General features: G+C 46.1%; 1 protein-coding gene across 1 annotated transcript in view; it reads left to right on the top strand.

Moving 5' to 3' along the window:
* cntn2 (contactin 2) overlaps positions 1 to 19,309 on the top strand; it is a 189,180-nt gene that overhangs the window by 162,833 nt on the left and 7,038 nt on the right. The window contains exons 18-22 of the mRNA XM_048612184.1: positions 1,437 to 1,671; positions 4,096 to 4,211; positions 7,632 to 7,818; positions 14,627 to 14,739; positions 15,637 to 15,802. Coding sequence (XP_048468141.1) covers positions 1,437 to 1,671; positions 4,096 to 4,211; positions 7,632 to 7,818; positions 14,627 to 14,739; positions 15,637 to 15,802 — 817 coding nt within the window. The remainder of the gene's footprint in view (positions 1 to 1,436; positions 1,672 to 4,095; positions 4,212 to 7,631; positions 7,819 to 14,626; positions 14,740 to 15,636; positions 15,803 to 19,309) is intronic.

Genomic DNA, 19,309 nt, shown 5'->3' with positions numbered 1-19,309 from the left:
AGCCTCCGCTTGGTTTCCCCGATGTAGAGGAGGCCACAACGGGTACAGCGGATGCAGTATACCACATTAGCAGACGTGCAGGTGAACATCTGCTTGATGTGGAAAGTCTTCTTGGGGCCTGGGATGGGGGTGAGGGGGGAGGTGTAGGGGCAGGTGTAGCACTTCCTGCGGTTGCAGGGAAAAGTGCCGGGTGTGGTGGGGCTGGAGGGGAGTGTGGAGCGGACAAGGGAGTCACGGAGAGAGTGGTCCCTCCTGAAAGCAGATAAGGGTGGGGAGGGAAAATTGTCTTTGGTGGTGGGGTCGGATTGCAGATGGCGGAAGTGTTGGAGGATGATGTGTTGGATCCGGAGGTTGGTGGGGTGGTACGTGAGGACGAGGGGGACTCTGTTTTGGTTGGCCTACTAACCTCATCCCGCCCCTTTGACCTGTCCGTCCTCCCTGGACTGACCTATCTCCTCCCTACCTCCCCACCTACACTCACCTTTACTGGCTCCATCCCCGCCTCTTTGACCTGTCTGTCTCCTCTCCACCTATCTTCTCCTCTGTCCATCTTCTATCCGTCTCCCCCTCTCTCCCTATTTATTTCAGAACCCCCTTCCCCTCCCCCATTTCTGAAGAAGGGACTAGGCCCGAAACGTCAGCCTTCCTGCTCCTCTGATGCTGCTTGGCCTGCTGTGTTCATCCAGCTCCAAACCTTGTTATCTCAGATTCTCCAGCATCTGCAGTTCCTACTATATCAGAGAATATCACATTCACCTGAAATAAAACAAAGATGCTGGGAATCTGGAGCAAAACAGAAATTGCCGGGGAAGCTCAGCAGGCCTGCCCTGGACCCAAAATGTTAACTCTGTTTCTCTCTCCACAGATGCTGCCAGACCTACTGAGTTTCTCCAGCAATTTGTTTTTGTTTCACATTCACTTGTGATGCCCCTGTGATTAAAGCACACACCCGATATGCCCAGTTACAAGTCAATGATGGATCGTGGACAAATGCTTAATAAGAGGCTAGAATCACTGGCACAAGTAAGGACCAGCTCCTTCAGGAAAAGTGCGGTCATAGAAGCCCCACAGTGTGGAAGCAGGCCATTCGGCCCATTGAGTCCACACTGCCCTTCAAGAAAGCATCCCATCCAGATCCACCCCCTCTACCCTATCCCTGCAAGTCTGCATTTCCCATGGTTAATCCATCTAATCTGCATGTCCCTGGACAATATGGGCAATTTAGCATGGCCAATGCACCTAACCAGAGGATAGACACAGGGAGAATGTGCAAACTCCACATGGACAATCACAGGCTGGAATCAAACCCAGGTCCCTGGCGCTGTGAGGCAGCAGTGCTAACCACTGAGCCACAGGCCTGCCTGTGGGTCAGGCTGAGCGTTTGAAATGCCTCTCTAAATGTTAACTTTCCCATTTATTAATTGATTCATTTCCAGCCCGTGCCTCGTGAATACCAGAATGGCGATGGATTTGGTTACATCATCACGTTCCGAAAAGAAGGGACCAGGGAATGGAAGAACGCAAAGGTTCTGGGAGCTGATTCTTCACGATACGTTTACCGGAACGATACAATTGCATCGTACAGCCGATTCGAGGTGAAGGTGAAAGCCTTTAACAATAAGGGTCAGGGGCCGTACAGTCAGCCTGCTATTGTCTACTCTGCAGAAGAAGGTAAGGCTGCTGTTCCCATCCCTCTGAGGTTACCCCTGCTCAAGCCCTGAACTTCATAATTTCATTTACGACTAAACAGGGCAAACACAAGAAGGATGTTCCCAATAACCAAGGAGTCCAGAACAAGGGATCACAGTCTCGAGAATGCAGGGTAGGACTAAGATGAGGGGAAATGTCTTCACCCGGAGAGTGGGGAGCCTGTGGAATTGTCTGCCACAGAAAGCAGCTGAGGTCATAACATCAAATGTTTTCAAGAAGGAGTTAGATATAGTTCTTAGGATTAAAGGGATCAAAGGGCGTGGGGCAAAAGCAGGTACAGGGGACTAAGTTGGATGATCAGCCATGATCATATTGAGTGGTGGAGTAGGCTCTAGGGGCGGAATAGCCTACTCCTGTCCTCATGTTTCTATCATTCTTCCCCGTAATTGTAGATGCGCCAAACCATTTGGGTAATTTATTCAGAGAATTACAGCATGGTAGGAGGTAGTTTGGCCCATTACCTCTGTACTGGCTCTTTGAGAGAGCTATCCAATCAGTCCCAATCACATACTGTTGAGTGAGGAGAGATTTCAATGACAAGGCTTAGTTGGTGAGGCTGGAGTTGTTCTCCATTGTGAAGAGAATGGTGAGGGAAAATTTGGTAGTGGTGTTCAAAACAACGAGGGGTCTGAACCAGGTTGATAATTGAGATTCTAATTCCCATTGACAGAAGGGTCAAGAACTAAAGAACACTAGTTTAAGAGATTATCATTTAACCAGAGGTGAAATTGAGTAAAATATTTTTACTCAGCAAGTGGTTGCAATCTGGAATGTCCTGCATTGTGTGGTGGAGGCAGATTCAATTTTCTTCTTTTAAAATTGAGTTGTATAATCACTTTAACTGCAAGAAATGATTACAGGGCTGTAGAGAGAGGGTGAGGGAGTGAGACTAATGGAATTGCTCTGGCATAGAGCCAGCATGGGCAAGATGGATTGAATGGCCTCCTGTTTTGTAATCTTTCAATGATTCTTTCCCCATAATTCAATAAATTTCTCCTTTTCAGGAATTAATCCGATTTCCATTTGAATGGTGTTATTGAGTCTGCTTCCACCAGCCTTTCGCTGTACAGTCCAGGTTATAACTCTAAATGCAACACATGTCAAAATTTTCCTAATTTCCTACCTGGACTTGATTTAGCTTAAACCTGTGGTCCTCGGCCTACTGTCCTTTCTCTCGGTAGAAACAGGCTTTCTTTATTCACTCTGTCAAAACCCTGCAAAGTTTTGAACAACTTTACAAACTTACCTGTCATCTCTACCCAACAGAGAATGCTCCCAGCTTCCCCACTCTCTCCAGGTAACTTCCTGCTTCCCCAGTTTCTCAAGATAACTTTCCGTACACACACGGTACTTCTCCTGGTAACTTCCTGCTTCTCCAGTCTCTCCAGGTAACTTCCCGTACACCAAGGTTACCTCTCCAGGTAACTTCCTGCTTCTACAGTCTCTCTAGGTAGCTTCCTGCATATCAAGTTACTTCCCCAGGTAACCTCCTGCTTCCCAGTCTCTCCACATAGCTTTCTGCTTCCCCTTGGTTAGGTCCCCAGGTAACCTTCTGCTTCTCTAGTCTCTCCAGATAACTCTAGTTCTGAGGAAGGGTCACCAGACCCGAAACGTTAACTCTGTTTTTTTCCCTTCACAGATGCTGCCAGATGTGCTGAGCTTTTCCAGCAACTTTGTTTTTGTCTCCAGATAACTTCCTGCTATCCCCATGTTACCTCTCCTGATAATCTTCTATTGTTTCAGGTTACTTCTCCAGGTAACCCCTAACTGTGGGGTCTGGAACTAGGGACACAGTGTTAGAGTAAGACAGTGGGAATTTAGGACTGAGATGAGGAAGAGCCCTTTCACTAGAAGATGGTCTGTCTCTGGAGTTGGCTACCTAGAGGGCTGTGGAAGTTCATTCATTAAGTAAGTTTAAGTTGGAGATTAATAATTACTAATTATTCATGGGATATGGAGATAATGCAGGAATATGGTGGTGAGGTAGATGATCCGCAATGAATGGTGGAGAAAGCTCAAGGGGTTGAATGGCCATCTCCTGCTCCCATGTTCCTGACTGTGGTCATCCATTTCCAGCAAATCCCATCTGCATTCTCTCCAAAGCCTTATTATTCTTCCTTAAGAGTGGCTTCAAGACTTATGATGGATGATGAGTGCTGCTTCACCATGAGTAATCTTAACAAAAGGCAGTAAGATCAAATGGACACCAGTTGACTTCCATTGCCTCACACTGCCCTCAATTGTTGGCCAAGAGAGTGAATGTTGGAAATGTAAATTCCTCAATGTGTCCTGTCCACAGGCCACTTACTGTACAGTCTGATGGTCCACTAACCATCACACCTATCTCTCAACAAATTACTCACCAGTCTTTCTCCCTCCCCTCAGAACCGAGTGTTGCCCCCTCTGAGGTGTCAGCCAAAAGCCTCTCCTCTTCCGAAATCGAGGTGAGCTGGCGTCCTGTCGAACAGGTCACCATGAATGGTATTCTTCTGGGCTACGAGGTGAGCTGCTGATTGGTCAATCCCCTTGCCTGGGTGTTCTGTGCGTGCTTCAATGCAATTCGTGAATCACGAAGATGTAACTGATTAGATGACTCTTCTGTAAGGGGAACAACTGTGTGTTTGTGTGTGTGTGTGTGTGTGTGTGTGTGAAGGGTGGGGGTTGTGGGGCTGGGGGCATTGACAGAGTGGATTGAAAGCTGCTATTCCCCTGTGTTGAAGGGTCAGTAATGAGCAGGCATTATTTAAAGTGAAGGCAGGATGTTTCGAGGGGGTTCGAAGAAAAGTCTTTTCACCCAGAGGGTGGTGGGGATCAGCAGTGCACTGCCTGGCAGGGTAGTTGAGATGGGAAACCTTACAACTTTTCAAAAAGTACATGGATGAGCACTCGAAATGTGTAACATTCAAAACTAAGGGCCAAGTGCTGGAAAGTATTTTTTTGTCAGTGCAGACTCAATGGGCCAAAGGGCCTGTTCTGTACTGTATGATTCTATGATCAGGAAGAGGGAAGGCACCAGTCTGAGATAACATAGTGTGGAGCTGGATGAACACAGCAGGCCAGGCAGCATCAGAGGAGCAGGAAAGCTGACGTTTCGGGTCACGTGTACCTAAGTACAGTGAAAAGCTTTGTTTACGAACAGTACAAGCAGATCATAGTCATCATCATAGAATCCCTACAGTGTGGAAACAGGTCGTTCGGCCCAGCAAGTCCACACCAACCCCCAGAGCATCCCACCCGGACCCACACCCCTATAATCCACCTAATCTACACATCCCTGAACACTACGGGCAATTTCCCATGGCCAATCCACCTAGCTTGCACATCTTTGGAGTGTGGGAGGAAACCGGAGCACCCGGAGGAAACCCACGCAGACACGGGGAGAACGTGCAAACTCCACACAGACCGGATCATAGGGTTAAAAAAAAATCTAGACAGAGACATACAAGTTACATCACATAGGGTGTGTGCTAGGCAAGATCAACATTAGCAAACCAGTTGAAGTGAGAAGGAGCCTCAGGGTCAGTGTGTGTGCAGACACACACTGCTGCCTAAGTAATATCTCAGTGTGAAGGGGGCAGTATTAGCTGAAAGCACAAGAGACAGCACTGTACAGGGATGTTGACAAAAATCCTCCCGACCCTTTCTCCTGGAGGTTTCTCACCATGCTTCGGGCGAATTCACATAGCCGGAGCTCAGAGGAATTTCACAATGTCCTAAATGATAATGTAGTGCGTTCTCCCAATTCAAGCAGCCATTCTGGACAGTGATCATAATCTTTCACACACAAGTATAGAAGAGCGCTATGATTCAACAGGAATCCAGATTGTGCCACTGTGCCTCTGCACACGGATGGGTAACGTTGCTCCTGCTTGCTGGCAATTGTGTTACTGTATAAAACTGACAGCGAGAACAAAACAAATCCAGCCCCAAGGCAAAGACTGGATCCAACATCAACAGAAATCACTGACTCAGACAGAGCAATTCCCCAGAGAAAACAAGGTGTAGAGCTGGATGAACACAGCAGGCCGAGCAGCATCAGAGGAGTAGGAAGGCTGACGTTTCGGGCCTAGATCCTTCTTCAGAAAATCTATCTATCTTTGAATTCCCCAGAGAATATATCCAATGACATCAGTTACTGTGGCTGTCGGCAGTGTTATTTACATTTTGTAAACAGAGAACAGAGGAATATTGAAAAACAAGTTGGAAATACTACTTTTTATCTCAACATTATTGTGAAGGGACATCTCCAAAATTTGGAAATGACAGAAAGGGACCCGTCCCTTGTTGGGGACATTCCAGGGGAGTGTCATCTTTATGACAACCAGGTGCAGCTTAGTCTCGGAGCATTGACGTAACCCTTTCGATACCTGCCTGCTCATTGCTGCACATAGCTGTGGCATTGCCCAAACATGCAGTGGAATAATATCCACAGGGAGTTGATATGTTGCATGGAAACAGACAGGAGACTGAAGTTTATACCAAGGGCTGGGTTTTGTTGAGTCAGAGGTCTCTGGCAATTACATGGGATGTGAGTGTCGCTAAATGGGCCAGCATTGATGGCCCATCCCTAACTGCCCCTGGAGAAGATGATGGTGAGCTGCCTTCTTGAACTGCTGCAGTTCTTGGGATATAGGGATGATGGCGGTGCCATTTGGAAGGGAATTCCCAGAGGCTAACACAGCAACACTGAAGGAACGATGATATATTTCCAAGTCAGGCTGGTGTGTGTGGCTTGGAGGGGAACTTGCAGCCAGTAGCACTCCCATGCACCTTCTGACCTTGTCTTTCTAAATGTTGGTGGTTGCAGGCTTGGAAGGTACTTTTGAAGGATTAAGTTACTACAATGCATCTTGTAAATGATACAGACTGCTACCACTGTGTGACAGTGGTGAAGCGAGAGAATGTTGAAGGCGGTGGATGGGGTGCCAATCAAGTGGGATGTCCTAATAATACAATTGGAAAGTAACTCTTGAGGTGCAATAGTAATGTCCCTTCCTCTGCTCCAGAATGTCTGGGTTCAAGTCCCACCTCCCCCAGTCATGCATGATAACTTGTTTGAACAGGTTGATTAAAAATCAGACCAAAATTCATTTCCAGCATCTTTGTTTTATAATTCACTCATGGGTTGTGGGTGTCGCTGGCTGAGCCAGCATTTTCTGCCCATCCCTAGTTGCCCTTGGTCACAACTGAGTGTCTTTCTCAGCCATTTCAGAGTCAACCACATTTCTGTGGGTCTGGAGTCAACTTTAGGCCAGGTCAGGTAAGGACAGTGGATTCCTTCCTCCATGACACAAGTAAACTGCGTAGTTTTTTATATGACAATTGATTCTTCATTCCAGATTTGTTACTGAATTCAAATTCCACCATCTGCCATGCTGGGATTTGAACCTGGAAATCCCAGAATATTCTCAGAATTAAGGGGTGCCAATTTAAGACGCAGTGAGGAGGACTTTCTTCTCTCAGAGGGTTGTAAGTCTTTGGAACTGCTTGCCACAGAGCACTGTGGGGACAAAGTCCCTACGTATATTTAATGCTGTGATTGATAGATGCTTGGTCAATTGAGGAATCAAAGCTTACAGGGAAAGGCAGGAATATCAGATCAGCCATGATCCAATTGAATGGCAGAATAGGCTCAAAGGGCTGAACAGCCTACTCCTGTTTCCATTACTTAAGGTTTTAAACTTACCCAGGTCTCTGGATTACTAGTCTAGCGCCAAAGCCACTAAACCATTACCTCCCTTCACTGACCCATTCTACACCATGGCACACAGTCAGACTGACCCTCTGAGACGTTAATTTGAAACAATCTGATGCAATTTACCCAACGCTTTGTTTTTGACTCTGTTATTTTCTTCTAACCCTCCTCAATTTCTTTCTCCTCTGCGTTTTTGTTTTGTTTATCACCTTTCTCACCTCCAAAGATCAGGTATTGGAGAGACAACGATAAGAAGGCTTCGGCTGATCGCGTTAGAATGCCAGGGCTGGAGTTGTCAGCTCGTGTCCCAGGCCTGAAGCCCAGCACTCTATACCATGTGGAAGTCAGAGCCTACAATAGCGCTGGGAGTGGTCCTTCCAGTCCCTCTACAACTGTCACCACAAAGAAAGCACGTGAGTATAGAGCTGGTGTCTTCATATTAAAGCTTGTGCCAGAATTGAAGGCCTAATCTTCCACTCAAGTTAACTACTCCTGGACGTGAAATAGTCACTGATAATGGGGAGGAGTTTCCCGATGCTGAGAGTGGTTAGAATACTGAAGAAAACATATTGATTTGATTTTTTTAGTTTGATTTATTATTGTCACATGTAGCTAGGTACAGTGAAAAGTTTTGTTTTGCATGCAGTATAAGCAGATCGTTCCATACAAAGATCATAGGGTGATTGAACAGAGCGAGCAACACAAAGTTACAGCTGCAAAGAAGGTGCACAAAAAGCAAGATCGACATTAGATTTGAAATTTGAGAGGTCCATTCAGAAGTTTAATAACAGCGGGGAAGAAGCTGTTCTTGAACTTGTTGGTATGCGTGTTTAATCTTTTGTAACTTCTGGTTGATGGAAGAGGTTAGAAGAGATTACAAGATATTGCTTGACAAGGAATCAAGCAGTGACAAGCAGACAAGGCCACAATCAAATGAGCCATGATTTTATTGAATGGCTAAGCAGGCTAGTTGGATTGAATATCCTGTCGCTGTTATTTATTCAGATCTTATGAAAGTGGAGGGGAGACATAACCCAAGCCTTTCAAAAGTTTGAAGGTACGGATCAGGAATCCTTTATCTGAAAATCTCGGCACCAACTGGTGTTTGAATAAGGGATATTTTTGGTTTTCAGATAAACTTACCCCTATAGGTCTATTCAAGTCAATTTGAATCCATTGGTAAAAATCTTCACTTGGCCTAAACAGAGCTAAAAGCATTTTTTTTTACTGGTCCCAAATGAACTTGTTGACACACTGAATCAAAAAGACTTTCCCAGTTGGGCCAAATAAAGTTTTTTCCAAAGGGCCCAAGCCAGGAGTGTCCAAAGTATTGCTCAGGTTCACTTTTGAAAACACCTTTGGTTTTTAGGTCTTTTTGATTATCTGAAATGCAGATAAAGGATACGCAACCTGTATAAATAATGTGTGACTGGAGGATGAAATCTTAACATGACTGAATGCCAAAGGAATCTACAATGAAAGAAATATATTAATACAGGGGGTGTAGGTATCACTGACAACTTGGAGAACGTAGTGCCAAGCTGCCTTGTTGAATTGCACACTCACAGTGCTGTTAGAAAGGAACTTCCAGAATTTTGACCCAGTGATACTGAAGGAACAGAGATACAGTTTCAAGTCAGGATGAGTGAGTGGCTCAGAGGGGAACTTGCAGGTAATAGTGTTTCCATGTATCTGCTGCCCTTATCCTTCTAGACGGTAGAGATCACATGGATGGATGCCATCAAAGGTGCTTTGGTACGTTGTTGCAGTGCATCTTCTGTCCTGTACATTCAGTCTGTATTGTGCATAGGTGGTGACGGGAATGAAGTTGAAGATGAAGGCTGAGGTGCCCATTAAATAAAAACTGAAAGAACTGCGGATGTTGTAAATCAGAAACAAAAACAGAAGTTGCTGGAAAAGCTCAGCAGGTCTGGCAGCACCTGTGAAGAGAAATCAGAGTTAACGTTTCAGGTCCAGTGACCCTTCCTCAGATCTGATGGTAGCTAGGAAAGTGTTGGTTTATATGCAGGAGATAGGTTGGGGGGAGGGGGTAAGGAGTAAACGATAGGTAGGGTTAGAGCCCAAAGAGAGAGAAGAACAGTTGGACAGACAAAGGAGCCGATAATGATCTGGCTAGGAGGGTAAGTAGCTGTTAATGGAGACTGTTGGTGGCTAACAATAGGAAGTGTGTAATGGCAGGCTATGTGATAACAAGGCTTGGTGTGTGGGGTAGGGGGCTGAGTATTCTCCCCAGTATCTCAGGGCCCAAACATACTTCCCAGGTGAAGCAGCACTTTACCTGCACTTCCCACAATCTAGTCTACTGCATTCGCTGTTCACAATGTGGCCTCTTCTACATTGGGGAAATGAAGCCTAGACTGGGTGACCGCTTCACAGAACATCTATGTTCTGCTCGCAAAAACACCCTGAGCCACCTGTTGCCTGCCACTTTAACACATCACCCTGTTCTCTGGCCAACATCTCTGTCTCTGGCTTGCTGTGGTGTTCCAAAGAAGTTCAATGCAAGCTGGAAGAACAACACCTCATTTTCCGCTTGGGGACCCTGCAGTCCCCCCGAGACTCAATATCGAGTTCAATAATTTTAAGGTCTGAACTCTCCCGTGTCCCAGCCGCCTACCCCACACACCAGCCCTTGTTATCACACAGTTTGCCATTATTGTTAGCCACTAACAGTCTCCTTTAACAGCTATTCACCCTCCCAGCCTGATCGTTATCCACTCCTTTGTCTGTCCAACTGTTTTTCTCTGTCTTTGGGCTGTATGCCCACGTATCATTTACTCTTTATCCCCTTCCCCCACCCGATCTGCTTATAAACCAACATTTTACCAGTTACAGAGATAGTAGGAACTGCAGATGCTGGAGAATCCGAGACAACAAGGTGCAGGGCTGGATGAACACAGCAGGCCAAGCAGCATCATAGGAGCAGAGAGGCTGACGTTGCGGGCCTAGACCCTTCATCAGAAAAGGGGGAGGGGAAGGGGGTTTTGAAATAAATAGGGAGAGAGTGGGAGGCGGATAGAAGAGGGATAGAGGAGAGGATAGGTGGAGAGGAAACAAACAGGTCGAAGAGGCGGGGATGGAGCCAGTAACAACAAGGTGCAGGGCTGGATGAACACAGCAGGCCAAGCAGCATCATAGGAGCAGAGAGGCTGACGTTTCGGGCCTAGACCCTTCATCAGAAAAGGGGGAGGGGAAGGGGGTTTTGAAATAAATAGGGAGAGAGTGGGAGGCGGATAGAAGAGGGATAGAGGAGAGGATAGGTGGAGAGGAAACAAACAGGTCGAAGAGGCGGGGATGGAGCCAGGAAAGGTGAGTGTAGGTAGGGAGTTAGGAAGGGGATAGGTCAGTCCAGGGAGGACGGACAGGTCAAGGGGGCGGGATGAGGTTGGTCGGTAGGAGATGGAGGTGCGGCTTGAGGTGGGAGGAGGGGATAGGTGGGAGGAAGAACAGGTTAGGGAGGCAGGGACGAGTTGGACTGGTTTTGGGATGCGGTGGGGGGAGGGGAGATTTTGAAACTTGTGAAATCCACATTGATACCATTAGGCTGCAGGGTTCCCAAGCGGAATATGAGTTGCTGTTCCTGCAACCTTCGGGTGGCATCGTTGTGGCACTGCAGGAGGCCCAGGATGGACATGTCGTCTGAGGAATGGGAGGGGGAGTTGAAATGGTTCGCGACTGGGAGGTGCAGTTGTTTGTTGCGAACCGAGCGTAGGTGTTCTGCAAAGCGGTCCCCGAGTCTCCGCTTGGTTTCCAGTTACCATCAGTTCTGAGGAAGTATCACTGGACCTGAAACGTTAACCCTGATTTCTCTTCACAGATGCTGCCCGACCTGCTGAGCTTTTCCAGCAACTTCTGTTTTTGTTGCCAATTAAATAGGTGCTTTGCCTGGGTGATGTTGACATTCTTGAGCGGTGTTGGATCTCATCCAGGCAAGTGGGGAGTGTTCTATTATAGTGATAAAGTAATGATGTGGTCTCCATCTGCAGGTCACAATACAGAAACATGCACTGCCTACACACATTCCCCACTCACATGCATGCAGCACTCACACACATGTGTAAAGCTAACAGCCTTTAGAAGCAGAGCACTCAAAGCCCCTTAGACAGTTTGCATTCTTATAATAGAAGAAATTCATTCTCAAAAACATCAACTGCCATAACATGCTGTGAAGATTAAACATCTTAATCCAGAAAAGCATTTTCTAAACAAAAACAGAAATTGCTGGTAAAGCGCAGCAGGTCTGGCAGCATCTGTGGAGAGAAATCAGAGTTAACATTTCAGATTCAGTGACCCTTCCTGAGAACCACTACCTTCTCCAAGTAGTCAGGAATGCTCACATCTCTCCACAGATGCTGCTAGACCTGTTGAGTTTATCCAGCAATTTCTGAAGATATTTCTGACTTATAGCATCGGCAGTTCTTTCAGTTTTTTATTATTAAGCATTTTGTAAAGTCTGGCTGTTGCATTTTCACTGTGTCTTAGAACAAAGAACAAAGAAAATTACAGCACAGGAACAGGCCCTTCGGCCCTCCAAGCCTGCGCCGATCCAGATCCTCTATCTAAACCTGTCGCCTATTTTCCAAAGATCTGTATCCCTCTGTTCCCTGCCCATTCATGTATCTGTCTAGATACATCTTAAATGACACTATCGTGCCCGCCTCTGCCGCCTCCGCTGACAATGTATTCCAGGAACCCACCACCCTCTGCGTAAAGAACTTTCCACGCATATCTCCCTTAAACTTTTCCCCTCTCACCTTGAAATCGTGACCCCTAGTAATTGAGTCCCCACTCTGGGAAAAAGCTTCTTGCTATCCACCCTGTCTATACCTTTCATGATTTTGTAGACCTCAATCAGGTCCCCCCTAACCTCCGTCTTTCTAATGTAAGTAATCCTAATCTACTCAGCCTCTCTTCATAGCTAGCACCCTCCATACCAGGCAACATCCTGGTGAACCTCCTCTGCACTCTCTCCAAAGCATCCACATCCTTTTGGTAATGTGGCGACCAGAACTGTATGCAGTATTCCAAGTGTGGTCAAACCAAAGTCCTATACAACTGTAACATGACCTGCCAACTCTTGTACTCAATACCCCGTCCGATGAATGAAAGCATGTCGTATGCCTTCTTGACCACTCTATTGACCTGCGTTGCCACCTTCAGGGTACAATGGACCTGAACACCCAGATCTCTCTGTGTATCAATTTTCCCCAGGGCTTTTCCATTTACCACATAGTTCGCTCTTGAATTGAATCTTCCAAAATGCATCACCTCGCATTTGCCTGGATTGAACTCCATCTGCCATTTCTCCGCCCAACTCTCCAATCTATCTATATTCTGCTGCATTCTCCGACAGTCCCCTTCACTATCTGCTACTCCACCAATCTTAGTGTCATCTGCAAACTTGCTAATCAGACCACCTATACCTTCCTCCAGATCATTTATGTATATCACAAACAACAGTGGTCCCAGCATGGATCCCTGTGGAACACCACTGGTCACAGTTCTCCATTTTGAGAAATTCCCTTCCACTACAACTCTCTGTCTCCTGTTGCCCAGCCAGTTTTCTATCCATCTAGCTAGGGACCCAGGTTCGATTCCACCCTCGGGCGACTGTCTGTGCAGAGTTTGCACATTCTCCCCGTGTCTGCGTGGGTTTTCTCTGGGTGCTCCATTTTCCTCCCACAGTCCAAAGATGTGCAGGCTAGGTGGATTGGCCACGCTAAATTGCCCGTAGTGTTCAGGGGTTATAGGGGGATGGGTCTGGGTGGGATGCTTCAAGGCTCGATGTGGACTTGTTGAAGGGCCTGTTTCCACGCTGTAGGGATTCTTTGACTATCCTAACTGATGACTACTTCACTGTATCTTCACTGTCACTGGGTCAAACGCCTGGAATACCTTTTGTAAAATTCCTATTGACAGGTGTCGCATTTAAGGCTGAGTTGAGGAGAAATTATTTCTCTTTAAAGGTGTTGGAATGTTCTTCCCCTAAAAACATTTGAGGTTGGGCCATTGTATTAATTCAAGGCAGGGTTAACAAGGTTCTTGGTGGTCATGGGAGTCAAGGGCTATTGGGGACAGACATGAAAGTGGAGTTGTGACCCCAACCAAAATAAACCGTGATCTTATTGGCAGGATTTTACATTGATACTCAACCCGTTGAATGGCAGAACAAACTCAAAGGGCTGAACGGCCTTCCAAAGGGGAAACATGTGGGAAAATATCATATTTGGAAATGAATCTATTGGTCGTACGGAACCTCCGTTTTGAAGTGTACAAAATGGGTCTGACCAGTATCTCTTTTACAACAAAAATAAAAATTGCTGGAGAAAGTCAGCAGGTCTGGCAGCATCTGTGGAGAGAGAAATAAAAGTCACGTTTCAGGTCCAGTGACTCTTCATCAGCAATTTCTGTTTTTGTTTCAGATTTCCAGCATCCGCAGTTCTTTGTTTTGTGTTCTCTTTTGCCATGTTTACTGGATTTGCCTCCTGGGGCTATTCTTGCTCTCGAGACCTATCTTCCCAACAACACTACCCTACATGGGCTGCAACATTCCAAGGAGATGGTTTACCACCACCTTATCTGGGCTATTAGGGCTGGCCAATGAATTTTTTTTTAATTCATTCACGGGATGAGGGCGTCGCTGCCATCCCTAATTGCCTAGAAGGCAGTTAAGATTCAACCACAGTGCTGGCCTAGCTGACAATACTGATTAGCCTATTAGTGAATTTAGAAATGGCAAAATAAAATCCCATCAGGAATTTCCCCCTGTTCATATCAACCTCACTCATAAATGACTAAGCATTAGTCATGGGCTTCATATACTGTGAAACACCTTAGCGTCACCCTGGAACAAATGTGTAATGTTACTATCAGTTATTATTCTGGTTAGGGAGGTCTGTTCACATGCTGAAGGATGGGGGCATGTCTATTCCATTTTGCTCTTACTGTTCAGAATTACTACCTGCGCACAAGTAGCCAGTAGCGTATACACAGCCTGGGACTCTGGGTATCTGCATATGCAACTCACCTGCTTCTTTAATAAGGCATTAATTGTAGATGACACCAACGATTATTAGTGCCCAAAATGTTCACCTCATTTAGTTTGATTACCTGGAGAATTCCAAAGGTGCTTTGTGTACACTTGGTCCAGTTTTACCTTGAAGTCATGAGTTTAATTTTCCGCTCTTCTTGTATTCTCAGCTCCAAACCGTCCACCAGGTAAAATCTCCTGGAGGTCAGTGGGCTCCTGGGTCAAGATCAAATGGGATCACGTCAAGGCCTTTGAAAATGAATCTGCTGTGGATGGATACAAGGTAGGGATTTGGGAAATTTGATGTCAGCTTATACAGTTCTTGATCTTCTTTTTAATTCTCTGCCACAGGGACACAATCTCCATCCATGGGTAGGGTATTACCCCTGAATCCAACTCATCCAGAACAGAGCACTCAAACCCTGTGCTGTAGGTGCCAGTTTGATCCACACTGCTCACCCAGCTGACTGTACAAATTGACCCCCCCACCCAGAGTCTGGGTTGCTGTGGCAATGTACAGTTTTACAAACACATTGTAGCCTGTGGATAGTGATGGGAGAGACACCAGGTTCTTTCTCTCACACGGCTAACCAGGAATCTCTCCCGGCTCTTACTGCCTGCCTTGGTGTAGGGCTGAAAGGTTTTACAAGTTGATACCCAACCTGTTTAACTACATGCTAAACATATCTTGCTCGGCCATCAAGCCCTGGATTGAGATTTGAACTGGGTGTTTCCTGGTTCAAAGGCAGAGACGCTATCCATTGTGCCACAAGGTCAGCCCACTCATGGAAAAGATTCTGCCCTGTCGTTCCAGGACAATTTCTTCCAGTGATTCCAGTGGATAAGAAAGATCCCATACCACTATTTGAAGAAGAAAATGTCTTTCACTGTCCCGGTCAATATATATTCTTCAAAAACACACACACAGGCACAGACACACACAGACACATGCTCACACGCACACACACACACGCACACACATACACACACACACAGACACATGCATGCACACACATGCATACATACATGTGCACACACACAGAATCAACTTGAGAAATCGTTCATCACATGTGAAACACTGGAGGCAATTCTGTGGGATGTGCTACAGACAGTGTGATGAATGCAAGCCTTTCTGTGTAATCTAACAGCTATCCTAATAAAAAACTGTTTGTTATTTTAGGTGCTGTACAAGGCTGAAGACCAATCAGAAATCAAAATGATAGAAACCAGTAAGAACTCGGTGCAAATCCCATTTACCAACGACATGAGCTACCTGGTGATGATCCGCGCATCTGGAGAAGGAGGAGATGGTGCAGCTGCAAAGATACGAATATCGAAGAGCTCAGGTCAGCATGACTCTGTACTCTCTCCGAGCTTTGACAGAGACTTGAACTGAAAGATGAGGAGGTGGTGGCAGAGCCAGTGGGAACAGTTCGATCTGGAATCCAGCCCATTCACAGGCAGTGAAGCTCTCACCTCACAGCTATCACTTGTGCTCTTAAAACAAAAAAAGTTCTTTTCTTTTTAATTGATGCTTGGGATGCGAGAATCACTGGCAGCATTTAATGCCCTTTTCTAATTGCCCTTGAGCAGGTAGTGGTGAGCCACCTATAACTTGGTGACTTTTTAGGCCATTTCAGAATCAACCACGCTGGTGCTGGGCCAGACTGGGTAACCATGGCAGATTCCCTGAATGACATAAATGAGCCAGATTGTTCTTTAATGATAATTCAGTTTTGTATGGTCTCCATTACCAAGATTTGCTGATAGAATTTAAATTCCTCTGACTGTCAAGGTGGGACTTGAACCCATGTCTCCACTGCATACATCTAGGCGTCTGATTTACAAATCCAGGAACATCACCATTGCCCTACTATCCCTTCTGAATACACTTAATTTGGTTGTTGCTTACTGATACTAAATCTTCTTTTCTTCTCTCAGAGGAGAGTGAATCTGTGGAATTCTTTACCATAGAGGGCTGTCAAGACTAGTCATTAAGTAAGGGGACTAAAGATTATGGGGAAAAGACAGGAAAGTGGGGTTGGATATTATCAGATCAGCCATGATCTCATTGAATAGCAGAGTAGACTGAATAGCCTACTTCTGCTCCTACATTTAATCTCAGTAATTGACCTGAGAAAGCCCAAAGAGATGAGGCTGATCTGGTTCTGGTCCAGTGCTGAGATTCTGCTGAGATTTGTAATTTGAATTGCACTGTTGCAGTAAAGTAGAGGAATCATTCCTCAGTGATGAACTCTTATTCTGCTTCACTATGATTAACAAAGCAATATCGGTCCAGACCTTTTGTCTAACAGTTTATATCAAAACCAGGAGAACTGGCATCTCATAGTCCCTTGGGTTAATATAGCATTGCACTCGAGTCGCTCTCACAAAGAGCTAGCAGACGTTATGGGCCAAATGGCTTGCGTTTGCACTGTAACCATCATTCAACCGTAAGTGAAAGACTTTCCAGTGTTGGTGGGGTGAGGGTAGGGGTGAGGGGGAAATAAACCACACAGTATAAACAGGGAGCAGTTTGGTAGTGGGGAAAGGACAAGGTCGGCATGCATTGACTAAGTAATAAGGGTTTGTGTTTACCAGCTTTACTTCCTTCAAACTCCTGTGCACTGTCAATTGTAAGGAAGGTTTCCTTGCTAACTGATCCTCCAGGCATGACAGATATACCCTTACAGGCACATACAGCCTGACCCAAAGTCACAGTTGGAACCCTTGCTGTGACCGTTTCAGGCAGGATAAGATCAGTAGAGGGCTTCCCTGCTTTCTCATGGGTCAAGCTTTGTCAGAATTGGAAGTCCTCTTCGTCATCAAGAAATTAAGAGCAAAGTTGTCATAGCCCATAGGACCATTTTTCCATCAGTGAGACAGCTGGTGGTGGTTTAACCTGAGGGTCACAGAAGACAGTTCTTCGTGATACCATAGAACTCCTACAGTGTGGAAACAGGTCCTTCGGCCCAACAAGTCCACACCGACCCTCAGAGCATCCCACCCAGATCCATTTCCTATAACCAACCTAATCTACACACCCCTGAACACTACAGGCAATTTAGCATGGCCAATCCACCTAGCCTGCACATCTTCGGACTGTGGGAGGAAACTGGAGCACCCGGAGGAAACCCACGCAGACACAGGGAGAATGTGCAAACTCCACACAGACAGTCGCCCAAGGCTGGAATTGAACCCGGGTCCCTGGCGCTGAGAGAGAGCAGTGCTAACCACCGAGCCACCGTGCCACCCTCAGCAGGTGCAGAAATTGAAGTCATGCTGTTGACATTGAAAACCAACCAGTAGTTGTCTGGCCCAGCTGAGCTAACCTGTACTCCCCCAATTATTGTGAAGGCACAGACTCACAGCACAGGATTACGTCCGTGGATTGAAAACAGTAATGCATTTACAAAACAATGAGTATTTTAGACAAGGTAGTTAGGAAGAAACCGTTTGTCCCATTGGCTCAAGAACCAGGGAACAACAACTTGAGGTGATTGACAAAGATAAAGCAATGACAACATGAGGAAAAACTTTTTCACGCAGTGAGGAATTGGATTCTGGAATGGACTGACTGACATTGGGGTGGAAGCAGACTCACTGGTGAGTTTCGAAAGGGAATTGGAAGATCATCGGAAGAGAACATGCGGGTTTATGAGAGAAAAGGCAGGGGAGCAGAATTAACTGAGTTGCTCTCACAAACAGCTAGCACAGACTTGATGGACCAAATGGCACCTGCCTATGCTATGACCATTCTGTGATTCTACGAATCAAGTTGAAGGAGAAGGTGGGGATTAGGCGTTTATTATAACTGAGATATTAAGACACTTAGCCGTGGCAATGCTTTGGGAGGTTTCCTGGAATTTTGGTAAACTTCGTAAACTAATGACAAGAGTATTTCTGGGGGAATCAGGTCCACTTGTTTGTTCTTTAAGTAAATTTTCAGCCTGATTACAGGCGCCTATCAGTCTCCATCACTCCTTCCCCCCGGGTTTTGCTGATGTGTTTGTCTCTCTGTCTGCCTCACTGATGGACTCTCCTGGGAGCACAATACTCTTTGAGGGAATGTGTAACAGGCCCCAGACACGTTAGATCAACATTTCCACACAACTTTTTACCAACATGTAGTGTCTGCTGGGGGCCACTTTGCTTGCTTGTGAGCATGGGGGAGCTCATTGCAACCTTGAATCAGTCGCTAGGTTTAAGTGGCGGACGTCAGATGTTTGTGAGAAGCAGACTACTTTGCAAACTAAGCTGTAGCTCACCTGTGCCAGCAGCTGCTGTGAGCCCCAGTCGTAACCCTTTAACTGGGCAGAAAGTTCCAAGAGGGAGTGAACGTTAAAGTGGCAGGAGCATTTAACCCGTGTCATCCCACTTGCCTTCCCACCAGGTCCTGAAGTTAAACAGGTGGAGGGCACCCACAGGTAGGTAGCGAAGGCCTTTGTTAGATGCAAGGTCCTGATGATGTCAAGAGAGATCAGGGCCAGAAATGTTTGTTTAGTTCAAGACCTGAATGGGGCAAGGAGGAAGCGGTATTGGGAGAAAGGGGGAAGAGAGTGGGATTTGCAGGGAGTTGGAGAAAAAGAGGTGGGTGACAAGGAGCTATGGCCTCCCCATCAGGATAGATTCGCCAAGCAGAAAGATTGTATTCCAGGAGGGCTCTGTCTCATGTAAAGACAAAATACTGCGGGTTCTGAAATTCTAACCTGACATTGAGAATGCTGGAAAAACTCAGCAAATCTGTGGAGAGAGGATCAGGGTTAATGCTTTCAGTCCAGTTTACTCCTTCTTCAGAATGTTTCTTCACTTTATCTCAATCCTAGTTTTCCTTACAGACCAGCAGCTGAGAG

This window comes from Rhincodon typus, chromosome 25 (genome assembly GCF_021869965.1).
Source record: "Rhincodon typus isolate 14 chromosome 25, sRhiTyp1.1, whole genome shotgun sequence".
In the NCBI taxonomy this organism is placed as follows: Eukaryota; Metazoa; Chordata; class Chondrichthyes; order Orectolobiformes; family Rhincodontidae; genus Rhincodon; species Rhincodon typus.
The sequence above is the reverse complement of the archived record's forward strand: the minus strand, read 5'-3'. Positions and strand labels throughout refer to the sequence as shown.